Here is a 19,433-nt window from a genome sequence, read left to right on the forward strand (position 1 = left end):
AATAACCTCCCAACTGCTGCTTATTGATAGTAAATAAGGAACATGAAAATGAATTACGATCTTAATAACCTAACCCAAACAAGCGTAACCCCTAAAACGAGGCAATAATAAGTGATTTATAATGACTAATATATGGCCAACATGCTACTAATAGGAATGACAGTGTGTGGCTAGTTAATGGTGAATAAGTTTGATGTGTGAAGTTCAGGTTTGTTAGCTTATGATTTGGAAGCGTCCTCCAAACTCCCAGTCTGTGATGATTCTTCTGTGTATGTTTTAACAAAGTGCTGTAAATTAAAAGAGAAATGTGCTTAAGTTAATCCTAATAGTTTCTTAATTAAGCCCATTCTTGGAGGGGTAATGGGTTTCCTGTCACTCAAAATACTTGCAGCCGCTATAACAGAGTGTGACGTGAGTATAGAAAAAAGGAATTGGATGAAATGTATTATATATAATGCGTCCGAAGCTACTGCAAGCTGTACTGCATACTGAAATTATGTGAATTATTTTCTCTGGTCAAACATTTCTAAACTCCAACATGCTCTAACATCCAAGCACATGACTTTTTTCTCTTTGACTCAGAAATTTCAAATCAAGTGTCCAAAGCTTTCAGAGCTGTCACAGTTTGTTGCAGTGTGAAAATAAAAATAAATAAATAACTAAAAAATGATTACCAATCCAACAATTAAATGCAGTATTTTCAGTTTTCCTGTTTCTGTCTTAGATGAAGAAATCATCTTTCGGAGCTGGGATGGAGACATTTTGAAAGTCAGCACTCACAGCAACGAGACCGAGCTCCTGCTGAAAAACACAACGTTTGTAAGTGCGAGTTTTCAGTACATTTAGATGATTTTTCCACATGCGTGCACAAGCTGAATAAAGAAAAAACAAACATGCCAGTGTCAACAAAATGACAATGGATTTAAAGATTTGTTGAAAGAACATTGCATGAAAATTCTGTCACACATTAACTGTATGCAAGATAATATTGTATTAGAATAAAGTTTGGTAAAGCTTCGCCCTCAGCAGGTATTTTCAACCTGCCAAAGTTTGACTGTAACTTTAAGCTGATCTCAGTTTGGGCTAATGCTTTTGGGGTTGCATCAGGACTGATTGTTTGGCATGTGTTTCTGAGAGATATTCTCAGTTTTAGAATAAAAATTGGTTTGTTTTGGAAAAAGAAGATCTCATCTATCTGTTGTTGTCCCCACAGGCAACTTTTAAGGCCTCAAAGTTTGCATTTTCTCCAGATCTGAACTTTGTTCTTCTGGGATATGATGTCAAGCAGGTGAGAACCTCTTAATATTCAGGTTGCATATATTCTGACACTGGTATTTGGCTTGGGGCTGCTTACATTGAAGGTTTACAGTTCATGAACTAAAATGGAAATGTGACCAGCATGGAGATATCTATCTGTTCAGAGTCAGTGAGTTAAAGCCAGTATTGATCCACCAGGAGGGTACAAGTTTTAGAAATATGAGAGGAGATGTTTCGTTCACAACAAACACACACTTCATCAAGCCTGCGGGCTGTGAAATTTACAAGTATTAATACATATTAAAACATAACATGTTAAACGACTTCGTGCTTGAGCTGCTCGCTGCCTGCAATTCAAAGAAGAGACGTTTTTATGCTCGGTAGTATCTTTATTTTATCAGGCCGTCTCTGTTGGAGGGGCATGAGTAGCCGTTTGTGCAGAGTGATACTCTCTTATCGCTCAGTGCGCTTATTTTTAGAAGCCCCTCCATATGCTGGAGTCAGCCTGGAGGATAGTGTAAACACAAAGTGTTTTTGACGTCTCCCACTCGTTCATCTCAGAAAACAGTTGCACTTCTATTCTACTAAATGTAAAGATCCACAGCCGCTCACTGTGTGACGTACGAGTCGTAATCATTGATCAAGGGCCTCAGTGTCTGCTGGCTTTCTGCTTTCACTGTAGGTATGTGGTCTCCACCCGTTACGGTGAATCAGAATTAAAATCAATTAATCATTAGATTAAAAACTGTTCTCTTCCTGTATTCTACTCATGGAGCCTACTTGAATACTGTTTTGGTGAATTCCTGATGTTACTCACCCTGGTGAAGACATTTTGGACTGCTGACAGGACAGCTGGTCATGAGGACAGTGACGGCTGAATGGAGGTTAGAGTCAGTGTGGATCCAAAACGAGTCAGTGCTATTTAACTTTTTAATAATTATCTCTACCTCTACTCCACGTATTATGTTTTTTCCTTTGAAATGTTTCATCCTATTTTTGGTTACATCAAGGTCTGATAACATGTAAAAGCTTTCTCGCTGTCACTTCGCTCAGACTCACTGTCCTCACTATCAGATGATCCAGCTCGTCCCAGCTGTGTCCATTACCCAAAGTAAACCCAAAGCTGTTTTTAATAATGTCCATATTAGCACTGAAATCTTGTAAATAAGACACTAAAGTGGCATATCTGTTTATTTAAAATTTCATTGGCTGTTCAGGGCGTCAGTCACCTGCACAATCACTTCTGATTGGCTTGATCTTCACATGGATAGTGAGAGCGAGGCCCTTGTGTTGCACTCAGGATGTTATTGGCTTCCCTGGTTGCTAGGCTTCATATGGCAGATCACGATTGGTCAAGTGAGGTGTCATTTGAAACCTGACACTCCACAGAGTAACTGGAGACAAGATGGCGCCTGTCTGTACATGTTTCCAGAAGGTGCGACGGTGAAAACGCAGAAGACGAAGTTATTATTATGTTGGTCTAAATGCTTTCACTGCGCTGTATCTTCAGGACCTTTGTCGTCCATCAGTCAAGTCACATGACTCTTAGCTTTCTAACAGTGTTGAGTATGAGCATATAAGTTAATGTAGTGTTTGTGTCAATAACCTGGAATTGATCATATTCTTGGAGTGATACAAACACCAGCCGCCTGTGCTGCTCAGCGTCATTGCTCTAAAGATCAGTCCTGATTCAGACCATATATGAATGTTACCTTATTCTATTCATTTTAGGCAGCAGCCTGTATGTTCAGACTGATTCTCACGTCATACTGTGTTCTACCATCCAACTCTTTTAATTGGTGATATCTATAGTTCTTAGTTGTATTAGGCAGTGACAGGTGGTGATGATACACCTACAGTGTGCTGTATGCATAGTTTTTACTTGGCTGTTGGAGGCTGTTGACGTCAGCTGCGGGACCTTGACAGACTGACCTTGATGCTTTGTCGGTCCTATAAGCATTTGTTTTCTTGATCATTTCGACTCATAAAACACTCATTGTGTCGTGAACTCTGCTAACTGCACTCCTCCAGCTGTTCTTAGACACGCTTTCCAAGCCAAGCTCAAACGAAGCGAGCCTTCATGTTTCATCTGAGTACACAACAAAATAAATAATCCAAACATGCAGTATCCTGTAGTCCGTTGGTTATGGTGATGCTGAGGTTGTGTAAGTTGTTTTGATCCCTGTGGATGTGAATTTTCTGGGAGGAAAGGTCATCCTTTTGAGAAATACCTTACAAGGTTTTTCCCTCATGTGTACATGGAGGAGCAATATTCACTGAGTTTCACACTGAACATTATCAGAAACAGACTAAAGAGGACCAGGATGTGGACTGTGGAAAAGCAGCTTCATTGTCCTATTAAGACGACATTGTCTGCTTTTATCCGTATGAGAAGGAGTTCTTTCTGACATTTCCTGATTGTCTCCTATTGTTCACTTAACATGCACTTCTGCGGCTGTATTTAGAATTCATTTCCCTCGTAATCACAGCAGATGACGAAGCGCTGACATGCCTGTAATTGTGGTATTGTTGGCATTCTGCACTAGCCTGATTATTTGAATGTCATGAACAATAAACCTTGTTTCCTGAAGCAGGGTAAAGGAGAAACGCATGCAGAGAGGAACATTTCTCCTCTAAAACCTTCATTTTTATCTTTTATTGTAAGACTTCAGACAAAGCATCGTTGTAAGTAAAGCTCACTGCTCATATAAACATTATTTTTAGTACAAGTTTCTTTGAGTTAATGTTCCTCAGCAGCGTAATCAGGCTCCGTGGGAGTTATAGCTGAGTCCTCCACCAATGTTTTTATGTGCTCAGGATTGTAGCTTTGACCTTTCTGACATAACTGTCCACCTTTTGTCCTGTTGATCAGCAGGATCTCATGCCTGTCTAAGACACTGAAGTGGTTCAGCTGTGAGCCACGTAACCCTGACCGTGGGATGAATGTGACTTTCACTTCTATTCAACAGCAGTATTTTGGATCAGTTTTAAGTTCTGCCTGTGCTCAGGTTCTGCTGGTTTTTGTAGTTTTTTTGTTGTTTTTAATCCAACGAGGACCTCAGTCCAAATGTTCCAACCAGATAAAAATGCTTTTTTCAATTTTTATTGAACTTGGACGAGGCTGAGGCTTCATGCTGTGGTCCCATTGTGTCATATGCAGACATCTATTTGCAAAAGAATATTCAGGTGGAAATTAAAAACCTTCTGCTTGAGTGTGTTCAAACTTATAATAGTGAGTGCCAGTCGCACTCACTGTGATTCAGACTGCTGGAGATAAAACTTCAGTGTTGCATTTCAAAGAGACCAAACCGCACTGCAGATGAATCAAGAACAGCTCTCAGTTTACTTTGGGTATGCCTTGGATAGGCCTTTCAGGCTAATGGGAACAGGTCGCTAATACCTCAGTAACACTGAGACAGTGATGCGTGTCAAAGCCATGTCACCAGTCTATCTGAATGGATCAACATGCATTAGCTGACCCTCCTTGAAAAAACCCTCTCCCGACCCACGTTTGGTGACCAGCTGTGTTTTTTGTAAGCAATGACATAAACTGAATAAAACTGAGAGTGTGCTGTCTCATATGAATGGAGCCACGCGGGTCGTCTGCTGTGTGAAAGGGGTATAATCAGTCGTAAGCTTAAACTATAATACATTGAGAATATGCAAGAAAGCAGGTTATTGCAGTACATGGAAATGTATCCTCCAGTGGTGCTGACCTGATTTCTAACAATAACCTGCTGTTGTCTGTGCACATCATTGTAATCAGTTTGTTCCTCACTGGGGTGAGAAGAACTCATCACTTAGACCACGCAACACTAAAGCCTCTTGACCTGTTTTCTGAATGGAACAAAGCTCATTGTGTGTCAGATTGGCCATTTACGATCTGTTTCCACACTCTGATCAACAAGCTCATTTTGCAGCTGCTGCAGCCACAACAGCACCATGCAGAGTTTTAAGCAAGTGTTAGACTGAGGAAGAGTCAAACATGTAGTTATTGCATTTTTTGGAAAGCTACTCAAAGCTATGATTTCTTTGCTTGCTTTAATTTGATCAACAACCAGCAAACATATCTGTTTAGCTTGATGCTTTAAATTATCCCAGAAGAAAGCCCAGTAAGCCACGGTGCTGTTACACAGCTGAGCAGTGCTGTTCACATGTGCACAAAATTATGCCCGATTTTCTAAACTATGACCGAAATGACCAGAAGAAGAGAAGATGCTCCACAGTTTATGACCATCAAAGCAAAACACTGACAAACAAAACACTTCCTTGAGGGATCCTTGAGAATCTCTTTACATGTTCCACAGTGAAAGACTGCAGTCAAAGGACATCAACACAACAACAGGATGAACACAGTAACACCTGTTTCAATCCAGCACAGCAGCCAGCGTTATGATAATTTAGTCATTTTCTCACTCCCTTTTATATTTTTATCAAGCACGAGAAAACACAAAGTTCTCTCTTTTGGAATCGTTGATGTGGAATATCAGTGACATGCACACAACTGGGTCGTAACTGAGTTTATTATTATATTAACTCGCTTTTGATTATTGATTTAGTAGCTGGACAGTTATAGTATGCTGGTAATTAAGCCCACCTGCTAACAGCGAGATCAGAGTAAACAGTGTTTGTGTGCACAGCACACACAGTTAACATGGTGTGATAATAAATGGTTTGCAGAGGAGATTGTGTTTATGTTTTCAGTGCTGATTTGGACTTAATGCTCTTCATGTGGTTACTGGTTTGTTAGACAGGCAGAAACCTCATAAGTATCAGATCTGAGCACTCTAACTTTTGAGTATTTTGCAGGAAGGAGTCTTTTTATTTACAAGGTCAGTGGATTTGGTACACAAGCTTTGCGATAGATTAACCGTAACAATCCCTCAGTCATCTCTGTGTGCTCGGTGTAATGTCCACTGGGGACGAGGGGACATGTCCCTCTCACTTTTCAAAATCCTCATTCTGTCCCCCATCATTTTTGTAGTTTCATAGTTTCATACCAGTACTGTTGGTAGTTTTAGATGGAATGCTTTTTAATGGGTCTGATTAAATATCCAATCACACAACACACACTGACATAATAATCCAGTCGTCACCTCCAGATTAAGGCAGTTACAGGCCAACAGTAGACTGACTCTGAACCAATGCATTAGCAATTACCCTTAACTCCGTGAAGTACTCCACACACAGACGTCAGACTGGCACAAAATGACTCACGAGTCATTTCACACAACTTACACAGGATTTTAAACAGCACGTTACATCATGACCTCAAGTTTACCTGCTCTGGTGTTTTGTGGTCTTTTGCTAAAATTCTTGCATGTATGTACACAGATATGATAGCACATTTTCATTTGCAACAGTCATGCTTGATTAAAATTTGGTAACATTTGTATCCATTTTTATTCGTTTGGAAGTCACATTTGTTAACAGTGCAGGTCTACGTTTGCTCACACGAAAGGTCCGAAACAGTCAGCTTTGGTCACAATGATCAACTCATTGTTTGCTCTGCTAACTTGCTAACTGACTGTAGCAGCTGTACATCTACTTCCAGCATTGGATGTTTCTTTCATCTTATCCTTGAAGGAACTTTTACCATCTCTGCTGTGATGCACAGCTTCACTCCCTGCTGCTAGCAACAGCCTCATGGGTGAAGTTCGGCTGGCTTATGAGAAAAGCTGGCAGAGAATAAAAATAAATGCATCACCCACCGAGTGTCTTGGACAGCCTTGGCTGCCGCTCTTGGCCTCTAGCAGCTAAGGCCAAGCGCCCGCTAAACAACAGACACTTAATTTAGCTGTATAAGATTCACTTTGAAAATCTGTGCATTGGCAGCGTCATCATCACCCCCCTGCTCTTCCCTGTTGTTCCCAACCAAGTGTGGGACATACCAGACATCATCACATGCGTGTAGGCTGTGCACATACGTGTCAAACTCAATTAAATTACAGTCGCCCTGCCAGTCAAGCTCCAAGCATGGCAATCATGCAGTTTGCAAAGACATTGGTGGCAGATTCAGCACTCTCCTAAATTTTGGAACAATGGGTGAATGGCTCTTCAATTTCACACCGGAGTCAACAGCAGCAGGCGTCTCATCTCTAGCTGACAAACATCGATTTTGCTGGCTGAAATGATGACTGTCGCTGGTGTATTTTACCAGCTTTAGCTCACTGGATATTTAACACCGAGTTTGCTAAAATCACATTTTCCAGCTGACTGTTTAATTCTCTCCACTGATCTGCTTCGTTGTTAGTGTTTTCAAACAGTGTTTTTCACTTTCACATGATGAGTGATGAATCTCTCTCAGGTATATTCAGAGCAGCCATAGTAAGGCTGTTAGTGATGCTGTGGGGATGCACATATCCTCTCTTTCTCGGGTGCCACAGAAAAAATTAATAACAAAATCACATTTAAATGGTTGCCTAGTTGAAGATCAGCACTCCGAGCCCCCAGCGGTCCCAGCATGTCTTATTCTAAAATATCAGAAGACAAACTCTGAGCTTTGTGCTGTTGCCCAGCCACTCCAGGCTGGCTTCACCATTTAACGTGGTGTTTATAGAGTTGTTGACGGGATGGAGGATTGTTTGTGTGTGTTGAGGAAATGCATGATTATCAGAACAATCAGCTCTGTACCTGCTGAGTCAGCACTTTACGTTATCACTATTTCAGCTTTTTCTCGTTGTTGTGAGCAGGTAGCGGTGCGGTCGTGGAATTGTTTACTTCTTTGTCAGCATGCTAACATGCTCACAGTGACAATGCTAGCATGCTGATGTTTAGCAGGTGTAACGTTTACCATGTTGGCTGTCTTAGTTTAGCGGGCTAGGATGCTAATATTTACTGATTATTAAGAAGAGGTAGAGCTGAGGCTGATGAGAATGTGACTTGTTTTTCAGGCATTTGGTCATCAAGTATTGGACCAGTTACAGTTGTGACCTGATGATGGTGCTAATTAAAAGTCTGTTTATCATTAAAGTTAGTACAAATCATCCTGAGGGTAAAATGTCATGGTAGTCTGTTTAATAGTTGTTTTAATATTTCAGTTAGAAATGTGTTACAGGACAGTGTGTCAGGCGTCACACTGACACCTTTTTACACGTTGTCCCTTCACAAATTCAGAGACTGAGCCTGTCTCAGAATGAAGACTTGTTTGAACATTAAGTCAGTGGATGTACAGAGATGGTGGACATGTTCGGAGCTGCTTAATACTTTGCTGTAAGTTTTTGTGCAGGTCAACTTGCTCGTTAAAAAAAAACTCTCTTTGAAGCCCAAATTTAGATCTGGCTGTTGGTCCTCTGGCAGCTGTGATGAACTCATTTCCACAGGGCAGATGAGTGTGAATATTCTGCCTGATGGCCGTCGGAGTGGAGGAACCGTTTTCTTCCTCAAACACAACTTTTGTGTGCAGCACATGAATCTCCGAGTGGCCACAAAAGATCACGTGGGAAAGTTTAGCTGTGTTTACAGAGACAGTGTTTGGATTAATAGTGCTTAACAGCTTCATACATCACACATCTGACATCGTATTTACTTACAGTTTCCTGCTCTGAAAGCAAACTGGTTTGGAATATTCTACATACTTAGGAGGCAATTACTTACACAGATAGATACAGCAGTTTTACGACTTCTGCTCAGTGGAACTGTTTGGTCTTGTCTCTGTTCATTTATCGTGTTGCAAACTGAACATTCACATCTGCTAATCTGCGGACATTCAGAGAAATGTGTTTTATTTCTGTAAATATTGCAGTGTATGTCCACAGGGCACATTTGCTTTTCTAAGCATCTTAACTTTGTTCTGTTCTTACAGTAAAAGTTTTCAGTGGCTGGTTTGAAGCCCTGATGGTGGTTTTAAGCGTGTTTAATTGCTCAGATCTTTGGATATACTTGAGCTGATTGACTCCATTCATGTACTTCATAGAGCTTCTGAGTGATGCAGCGAAGCAAACAGTTTCTCAATGACACTCACTGAAATGCAAGAAAGGTCACAGGAAATCTTGCCATGAGAGAAAATCAAAAAGCACACGTGTATTTTTCATATTACGGCAGCAGTGCAGCTGTATTTCAATATATTAAACAAAATAATCTCCATTCCCAAGTCTCACATCAAGCCTATCGCTGACTCTTTGTGTTCTTTGTGTTGCTCTCATCACAGTTGAGATCTGATCCAGCCATGCAGCAGAGATAAGGGACTGTGGATCTAAAGATAGAAACAGGCTGTGCACACAATCCTGGAAAACTCATTAACATTGCAGCATACAGAGGACATTTGTTAGCAACCATCTGTAAGGGAGAGAAGCTCTTTCAAACCACAAAGTGACTTGTTTTCAGACACAGCTGAAATTCTCCTTACACACTTGTTTTTAGCATTAACACATCTAAGATGGACCCTGAAGCTGACTGTGAATACAACATTTTCCCACTTCCAGGACGAAACTGCATGTGAATTAGTGCTAATCAGCTGCTGTGCATGTTGCATGGATCCTCCTTTTTATCACCAAATAGAGATGAAATGCATGCTGAGAATCACATTTTTAAAGTACATTTGGCTCCTGAGTTGTTTCCTTTCTTGTGGAAAAAGACAAATCTGCATTTTTGAAAATTAAAGAATAAGGCTGCTGTTTATTTTTCATATTGTCAACAAACAACAGTGTATGTAAAAATATGGAAATAAACTACAGCTCAGGGTGAGCATTTCAATCCAGCCTCACAGCTTAAAGCTCTTAGTTGTGGTTCGAAGTTCAGTGTTTTCCAGACAGTCGTCACTCAGACTGACTTCTTGACTGAAGGAACATTGGCTGAGGCTCATGAGTATCATAGTATTCACAGCCACCTGCCGTACTGAAAACAGTGGGACTCAGAAAAAGCTGAAATAATCAAATCTGGCAGCCTCAACATTAAGCTGTAGCGTCATTGCATTATTTATGCGGCGCCTGTGTTATGCAGGATATGAACTATTATTTGGGCGTTTCATGAAAAGAGAAATCTACGCTTATAAAAATACTTCTGGAACCAACATGTCTGACTTCTGAGACGCTGACACACACCATAAACAAACATTCATATCTATACGCATACAGAGAGGAGATAAATTATATCCATGAACATCATTTGTTTTCCTACAATATCTGCATGATGAAGTTGAAATGTTTCAGCCGCTCGCAGCACTTGGCTCTGGTCAGGGATAGATTATGGTGTAGATTCTGGTCTTGGTTCATATATAAAAACCTTAACCAAAGTGCTTTTGTTGCCTAAACCAAACCACTGATGGCAGTGCAGCGCCTCCCTTCACAAACATTGTCACTGAATAGAGTAGATGTTTCTCACAATCACTAAATAAACAACTATTGTCTAGTTACATCTCACTGAATTACGGACCTGATGTTCACAGACTAATCCCTGCAGCTCCACGCTCACTGCATGCATAATGGTAAAAGCAAGTGCGCAGTATAATAAATGAGAGAGCATGACTGTGAATGAGGGACCAGCTGTGAAGCGTTTTGTCCGTTAAGGTAGAGAAGCGCTGTACGTAGAAATGCACTCTGTCTACCTTTTGTGACTAGAATAAGAGTTGAGTGTTGTCTCCCAGAAGCTGCTTGAGATTACCACTTCTTCTGCGCTGCTCCGTCCTGTGATTCGATGGCCGCGGGAACACCTCAGTGTGGGTGAGCTCAGCAGGCCTGATAATGAGCTGTGTGAGCTCGATGGGATTGAGACAGCAGAGTTTTCGCGGTGCTGTCTCTTCCTGAGATGGACGGAGCAGATGTGTTCATCGTCGGAGTGACGGCGTGGATCTATGGAGAGTAATGGCCTGCTGCTACACCACTGTCTCCGGCTGTCTTATGAATTTATCATAATCATGCCAAGTCTCTACTGTGCTATACTGCTGCGTCAAAGGTTTCCATAAATCTTACTGTTTTTTTTATGGTCAGCAGCCTTCTGTGCAGAATACAAAAGGCATTTTTCATGACTTGTACACGTACACTCACATAATTACTGAGGTGCTGCTTATTGCAGCTGTCACGGAGTATCTGTTTTTATTCATTTCGATAATGAAATTATAGTGTGAAAATAAACAAAAGGCACTAATTAACCCATAATCTTTTGCTAAAGCATTCAGGAGAGTTGATCTCTGAGAGAAACAGACAGAAATGGTTTAATGAGCCACATTCTTCTTTGCCAGACTTCAAATCATCATCAATTAAAAATGTCTCTATACATCTCAGAACTTCCAGCGTTTTCCTCGTGGTGCTCAAAGGGTATGAAACTCCTTCTAAAGGATTGGATTTTCATTTGTTAATCATCACAACTTGAGAGTTTATGAAATAATTTTCAATGAATGCTTCCTCACATCACATCATATGGTGCGGTCACGATGTTCGACACACTGCACGGACTCGTTTACTGACGGCAGCGGGTCATTCGATAGGCCCCAAGTAAGCTGAATTTTGACTTGTCACAACAGTGAGGACAGATGTGTAATCAATAATATTAATTATGGCTCCATTCCATTAAGTTATTAAGTTCCAGAAAGTTATGCCAGTGAGCCCGCACCATAATAGCGTGGTCTTGGAGTGCAGCCATTGTTAATCTCACTAATAACGTCTTCTACTGTCACACGTCCACCATGACAGCTCTTTACAAACACCTCAGCTGATGGACAAGAAACAGTTTTTCAGCTTCAGGGCTCGTTATAACCTGACGCACCAGATGGTTTGTCATACTCAACCATCTGGGAAAATGTCCATGGAAACTGTTTGGAAAAGGGCAGGTACTTTAAACAAATACTTGGCAAGTGATTGGACGAACCATCTGTCTGTCATGGGCTAACACCAACCATTCAGATCAACAGGAAGAGAAAGTCTTGCCAGAGCCAGTCGGGAAAAGAGCGAAAAACATCTTTTCCATCCAGGAAGCCTTCAGTGTCGGTATCTGCTCTTCTTTTAATGAAGAAATACTTTCCACTTCTGAGATCGCTGATGCTACAGCAGCTTCTACGTTAACCTCTCTAGGAGCCGTGACATTGTCGTCACACCTACGCCTCATCCGCCCACAGCTGCCAGTAGTTCCTCAGAACGCTGACTGATTGGTTCAGCCAAAAGTGCAACTCTTGGAAAATGGTAAGATGGATTGTCAAGTCGCCTGATCTAATGTTGCCTCCCAAGCGAAGGCTCAGTATGCTTTAAAGGAAGAGCCAGTCATTGGCTCGGCTTGATGTGCGCAGATAAGAAAGTAGGCAGGATTTGAAGAGCACAACACCACAGATGCCTTCAAGCAGAGGCCGTCCTGAAACTGCCCATATGTATAGTTAATTGTGCCAAGACTGCAAAGACAAACAAACAACACAGATCTGTTTGTGAGGGATTGAAGAGGCAGTGCGATGAAGCCAGACGTGTGGCCTTCAGGATCATGTGCAAGCACATCGTACAGTGTCGATCATTTCGAGCATAGTGAAGAACTTCGGATGGAATTCTGCTTTTCTGGGCTGCAAATGAGAGAATGTATATGGAAGCCATTCTGAGAAGCACACAGGGACTGTGTGCTGTCAATGAACCACGAGCCTACGTCTGTAAAATACACAAAAAAAAATGGACGGGACAATGAGAATACGGCCAACGATATTAGGAATCTTGAAGAGGAATAGTCTCAGATCACATGTGGCAGTACTATGCAGGGAGACATAACTTCCCTAAAGGACGTCAGCCAATCAGCTTGCTTGATGCACGAGCCTGCATGTTGGCTCTGCGACCCGCCGTGCACATTGAATTTTCTTGGATCATTCGAGATCAAACACTGAAGCTTTAATTGTGTTCGAATGGTGAATACAAAGTTCCAGCTCTGTCTGCATTTCTCCCTGTTGTTCAATATGTAAATGCAGCCCTCCACAATCTGCGCAGAGTGCAGTTTACAACATACATCCATGCACCTTTTATCTTTTCCCACTCATATATTTTCATGTTTCGTTCCTTTCCACCCTCTCAACCTTCCGAAGCCTTCCAGCTTGTGAAACAGATTCTCAGTGAAAGGCTCAGATGTGAGAGAAAAGCACTAATTAAGAGGCAGATTGTTGTATTTACATTAAAGTGCTTTTCTGCTGCAGGTTTGACGATGCAGCGAACACCATGTATGTGCTTTTCTAAGATATATACAGCAAACACTAAGAATTAAAGTGTTTACAAGTGGCATGTAGCTGCCGTTAGCAGCTGCTGTCTAAACCGGCCTGTTACTCGCTGCACATCTCCCAACACCCTCCCCTCTCATGTGTCACCATCACTGACAGCCTTATCAAGGAGTCATCACAGAGCTGTCACCCGCTGTATGAAGGCTGTCTGCAGAATGATGTTGACGTCTTTTTTTGAAGGAGGAGAAGAAGAGCAGTCAAGTTCAAATACAATTTCATTTTTCCTTCCAGGAGAATTCTCTCTTGTACAGTGAAGAGGAAAGTCCAAATTAGGAGTGAAGGCTGGGTGGCGAGTAGATCAGCCAGCAGACTCCATCCTGTGCACCGTTGATCTTTTGCTGAGGGGAATGAGTGGCTCTACAGTATTTATCATATCGCTGTGGGGTGAGCTTACTGTAACATTGTTATGCTAATGCCTCAGCTGATTAGCATGCAGAGGCTCTCAGGTTTTGAACCATTATCTAATTGAATCCTGAAACAAAAGCATTGTGAGTGGACGTTCTCTGGTCACTTCACTGCACGTGCAGTGGATGCTCAAGAACGGTAAAGTGACTCTAAATATGTGGTACAGCGGAGTGGAATTTATATCAACATTTCATGCTCAAATGCACTTATTTACAGGTAATTGCAAAATAATCATCTAAGATGAACCATAATGTGAAATTATACAGTTTAAGTACCTCTTGGGTTCTTTCCAGCCTCACTTTTATTTGCAAGGTTTTAATGAGAGTTTTGCCACAGCAAATTAATCATAATTTATCCATTTATCCACTTTGGGCTTTGTTGTCGGCTGCAGGCACCATATGGACTCCTCATAATGTAAAGGATGTTTTTAATGTTTTGTTGTATTGATGTCTTTTCTGAAAAAGGAACGTTTGAATGTTGTTTGTGCAGAAATTATGTCTTTTGGGTTGTGTATGTTCTCACAGAATCAATTTTATCTGGATGTGAAGTGGGCAGTCTCTGTGGCGCAATCGGTTAGCGCGTTCGGCTGTTAACCGAAAGGTTGGTGGTTCGAGCCCACCCAGGGACGGTGTGTTTTGTGCATCACGTACCTGATAACACAATCAGCCAATGTCTGACACACTGTTTACACTTCATGCCACTTGCACTGCCTACATATATGTATATTTTTGGATATTATGACTATTTGCACTTCTGGGTAGATGCTAAACTATGTTTTGTTGTCTCTGTGTTGCACTCTGATGACAATAAAGTTGAATCTAATGTGTTTGGGACATTGTTAGCCTAGCTTAGCACAAAGCCTGGAAGCAGTGGGAAATCTGCCTAGCTAGCATTAGTCTCTGCCACAGAAGGAAAATGTGTCTCAGCTGCTCCAATATATGTTCTATCTGGTTAGCCATTGAGGTGGCAATCAGTAAAGACCCACATGCTGTTTTTCAGAGTTAATGAAGTGTGTGAAGCCGATAATGTCACTCTGTTGATGGGACTTTTGAGATAATGCTTAGTGGGCCCAGTCGCTGGTCAGTTAGCTCCAGTGCATGCTGCTCATTAAACCACAATTTTCTTTCTGTAATGCAATGTGTAAGTAAAACAGCCTGGAGAAGACGCTTTAAAACTGATTCATTCCATTATTTCTAGTTTTAGTTTTTAGGGTCAGACTGAAGGAGCAGGGCGTGCCCATAATGCTCCTGAGCACTATGCTCTGTTATTAGGCAAGGCAAGGCAAATTTATTTGTATAGCACAATTCATACACCAGGCAATTCAAAGTGCTGACAGAGAAGCTCATTCTGCACAAGAACAGGAAGAAAAACCAGGAAATATCTAACTGAAGCACACAAAGCTGGTAAAGGAGAAGCTGGTGCTCCATCACAGAACATAATCACAAAATCCTCTCAGAATCTTTTTGCATCATGTTTTTTTGTTTTGTCACCAGAGGCTGAAATTATAGTGGAATATCCGTCCTGATGATGAATCTTTGGATGAATCTACAGTATTAGTCATGATTATTTGAAATGTTTCCTTGTTTTTCTGGGCTGATGAGGCCTAATTATCATTAATGGGGGAAGAACAAAGGTCTCATAATAACTTTGAATTGTTTTTTCGTTTGTTGTCTTTCAGGTCTACCAGCATTCTTTCTTGGCATCATACCTGATCTACAACCTGTATACAAGGTAACGACCATCATTAAAGGACCTCTCTTTCATTTAACCCAAATTAAGGACAAACATATCAAATCATTTCTATAAAATCAGCTGAGACAAATCAAACCCTCAGATAAAATCAGATTCAGTTTAAAGTGGACTGATGTATCTTCCTGATGAAATTCAGTTAAACTCACTTAATTTCATTAACATTATTCACCTGAAAATGATTCAACCTGTGAATCTGCAGTGATTGTCTCTGCTCTGAGGTTTAAAGGCACATCTAAATGCTTCCTGCTCTGATGTGTCACGTTTTTAATTGTCCTCACATCAGAGAGGTGCGGGAGCTGAATCCTCCAGAGGTGTCCGATTCAGTCCTCCAGTTTGCCTCATGGGGCGTTCATGGTCAGCAGCTGGTGAGTATTGACCTGGTCAAATCACTTGAACTCATCTTCCATTATTCATATAAAGACACACATACATACAAACATCATATAAGACACTCTAGAATATAATGTAGACCCAAGAGTTAATCCAGTTATTCAGAAAATAATCAGGAACAGCAGATGTAGCTGCAGCCCTAAACATTCATTTCAGATGAAAACACGTTGCTGCATGGAGAAAGGTGAACACCACTGATGTATAAATCATTGCATTCGATGAAGCGCCTGTTCTACGTGAAGGCGGATCACAGGCTGTTTTTGACTTGAGAGGAAAGACAAACTCCCCTTAAAGAAAACAATTATTTGAAAAGAAACCAGCAACGGTTAACTAATCACACGGCTGCTGGAAGACATCTTGTTGGGCGGCCAAAGCTCTCTTTGTGAGTAATGCCTTTGTCGGGCAGAGTGTTTTGCACAGAATAATCACTCCATTATTTTCTTCAGTGCAGACAAGGAAAGTAATTAAGCATGCGATAGCATATTTATCTCGTTTCCTCAGTATTTCTACCTGCCCGCAGTGGAAGCTGTTCTCCAGGAGGCCCTGCAGCAGTGTTTCACACCGCTAATGATAAAGAAGTATTCAGCGCTTGTGAACTCTCCTTGGCATATTTGTCTGTGTTATCAGAAGAGATGACAGCAGTTACTGAATATGTGTCGATCGATGAGCATGTTATCCGAGTGAGATCCCTTCACCAGGGATCATCAGACAGCAAAATACAATGTTAGCATTGTGCCTGTCTGCAAACCACAGGTACGGTAAAACGACATACTTCAGGTCACCAGTGCGTGCAGATGAGCTGGGTTTTGTGATCAGGAGGAGGAGGACATAGACGAGAAGACGTGCCAAGCAGCAGACCACTGTCCGAGCTGCGTTCTAATTCATAAAAGATGATGCATCTACGTGACATCTTCACGTGTCCTGCACTGAATGAATCACAGCTTGTGGCACTTCCTCTCTATCCCACAGATTTATATATTTGAAAACAACATTTACTACCAAACGGACGTTCAGAGCAGCTCGTGGAGGCTCACGTCTTCCGGACAGGAGGGCGTTGTCTTCAACGGCATCGCAGACTGGCTGTATGAGGGTAAGAGAGAAGCTGAGGCGCCACACAGCGCGGCACAGTGGGTGGAGTTCAAGGACAGATAGAAGAAATCATGTGTCCCCTACACAATCTGGCTCTCCTGTAGCTGAAGAAAGCAGTGCAGCAGCAGCAGATGACAGAAGTCATGTTGTTTTTTTTATATTATCTACAGAACATGTGGATGGATGTCAGGGTCAAAAGAGTGACTTAGATACATGAGACCGCCGTTTCAGCCTGTTTCCTATGAACAGTGAAGGCTACTCTCTGTGCAGTGTTGATGAGCTTTACCCAACCATCGAGTAGTTTTAGAGCTCAAACCAAAGAAAACCTCAGGCTTAGTGGAAGCTTGAAAGAAGTCATCAAGTGCATGGTCTGTTGTGTTTTCTGCACATCTTCACATCATTATCTCTTTAATTTAGCATTAAAACGTGTACGTTATGCAGTGAATCGATCAGCTCATTCAGTTGAGGAGTCAGTCATTATTTAACCTGCCATCCATTTACATCTAAACTAATAATATATGTTAACCACAGAGGAGCGTAAAGGCTAAAGGGCTTCACATTTTGTGGTTAATAAGCAGCTGAGCTCAGAACGTGTGACTCAGTCTTCTCTTGGTTTTCCAGAGGAGGTGCTGCACACACAGGTGGCTCACTGGTGGTCACCTGACGGCTCCAGACTGGCCTACCTCACCATCAACGACTCCCTGGTTCCCAACATGCTCCTGCCCCGCTTCACGGGCTCGCTGTACCCCAGAGGGAAGGAGTACCCTTATCCAAAGGTGGAACTCACAGCTGGTTACACACGACATGACTGCACTGATTCTGGGTATTCACACGCCGATTATTCCAGTTAGAGGAGCCTTCTTTTAAAACAAAGAACAGATGGCCAACACACATATTCAGCTGAGAGTAACATACACTAACTCCAATATTCTTAATTACAAACATTGTTTACAGCCAGAACTGAATCCAGCATCAGTATCCAAAACCTTCTGGCCAGCTCGAGCCTTGTAGAGCAGCGCTAGAAAGAATCAGAAGCAGGGACATAGCTTCATTGTGTTAAAGCAGCGCTATGAGTAATACAACTACAGGCTCTGTGCCTCAGTTTATCCATGAAGGTTACTGAATCCTTTTCTTATTTGGTTTATCTGATGGTGACTTGCTTCCTTTGAAGGGGGGTGCCTGTAGGGATCTGCGGTGCTGGCGGGGATAGGAACGTGATATGCTTCAGCGAGGCAAGCTAACACACCTCCCATCCTTTGATGCGGATGTTTAGCGTATCAAATTCCTCTAAGATGGAAGATGGGTTGTGGAAAACTGGTGGAATGGGGGTCAAAAGGTGCCGAGCAACCTTATTTGTCAGTTCAGAACCACGGGGGGGAGGGCGTCCTTAGGAGGGCTTGTAATTAGCAAAGCGCTGTCCTTGATCGGAGCCTTCCCTAAAACACAGTGTGTAAAAATGTTCTATATGCACACATACACACACACACACGCACACACACACAGTGATTACGTTGCTTAAACCCTTGAGTGGGGTCATTGTTATCATATTGTGGGACTAAACGAAGGAGAGATTTAATTGGCATCCCTTTCCTTTGCTCTGTGAGAGCGTTGATGCTGTACTGCCGTCAGTCACACTTCTGCTTCAGTCGCTGGGGGATAATGTGCCGGTGGGAATCTCCTCATCAGTCAGCACACAGTAAAGTAATACCCTGCAGAGTATCCTTCATGGCTATCATGCATCCACGCTTAAGGAAACATCTAATTACTGTCTCAGAGACAAACCCATTAAGGCCTGGACAGCACTTAATTTTCTGAAGCCGATGCCATATCGATATTGAGAACATCAAGACTTACAGTCTGCAGTCATGCTAGCAGCGTGCTGCGGTTAAAAGTCCTATTTACCATGCTCAGCATCTTAGCTGCGTGTGGATATATGTGACATGTGATTAACTCTTAATTGCTGAATCATGACAAGATCTGGAAACACAGTGTACGAGTTCATCTATACAGTGGTTACTGATGGTCAGTGTGTACTCTAAGCTGTGTACTATAGTGTACTATATACTCTGTGCCATATGATACTGTAGTAACATTGCTATTAAAGAAGAAAAGAATAGTTTTGGACTTATTCTCCTTTCAGCGTGAGCGGTGGCAGGTTTCAGACGTGTTGCCTGTCATGTAATGTGCTGCAAACATTTTCATTAAAACAGAACACAGTTTTTCAAGAAGCTCTTTCACTTCCAGAAGAGCAGAAAGTGAAGGATTGGAGAAGACATGAACGATAACCAGTAAAATTAAGAGGGCGTAAGTGCCCAATAGAGACTGCCATGCTTGTGATAGGTCTCTTCCCTTGTTGACTAATGAG

General features: G+C 41.8%; 1 protein-coding gene and 1 non-coding gene across 2 annotated transcripts in view; both read left to right on the forward strand.

Moving 5' to 3' along the window:
- The window catches only part of LOC139340366 (inactive dipeptidyl peptidase 10-like), a 92,007-nt gene that overhangs the window by 61,192 nt on the left and 11,382 nt on the right, over positions 1-19,433 (forward strand). Inside the window, exons 4-9 of the mRNA XM_070976153.1 lie at positions 725-819; positions 1,214-1,288; positions 15,516-15,568; positions 15,873-15,954; positions 16,949-17,069; positions 17,690-17,844. Coding sequence (XP_070832254.1) covers positions 725-819; positions 1,214-1,288; positions 15,516-15,568; positions 15,873-15,954; positions 16,949-17,069; positions 17,690-17,844 — 581 coding nt within the window. The remainder of the gene's footprint in view (positions 1-724; positions 820-1,213; positions 1,289-15,515; positions 15,569-15,872; positions 15,955-16,948; positions 17,070-17,689; positions 17,845-19,433) is intronic.
- On the forward strand, positions 14,392-14,465 carry trnan-guu (transfer RNA asparagine (anticodon GUU)). The gene has a single exon. It is a non-coding gene; the product is annotated as a tRNA-Asn (tRNA).

The sequence above is a fragment of the Chaetodon trifascialis genome, chromosome 12 (genome assembly GCF_039877785.1).
Source record: "Chaetodon trifascialis isolate fChaTrf1 chromosome 12, fChaTrf1.hap1, whole genome shotgun sequence".
In the NCBI taxonomy this organism is placed as follows: domain Eukaryota; kingdom Metazoa; phylum Chordata; class Actinopteri; order Chaetodontiformes; family Chaetodontidae; genus Chaetodon; species Chaetodon trifascialis.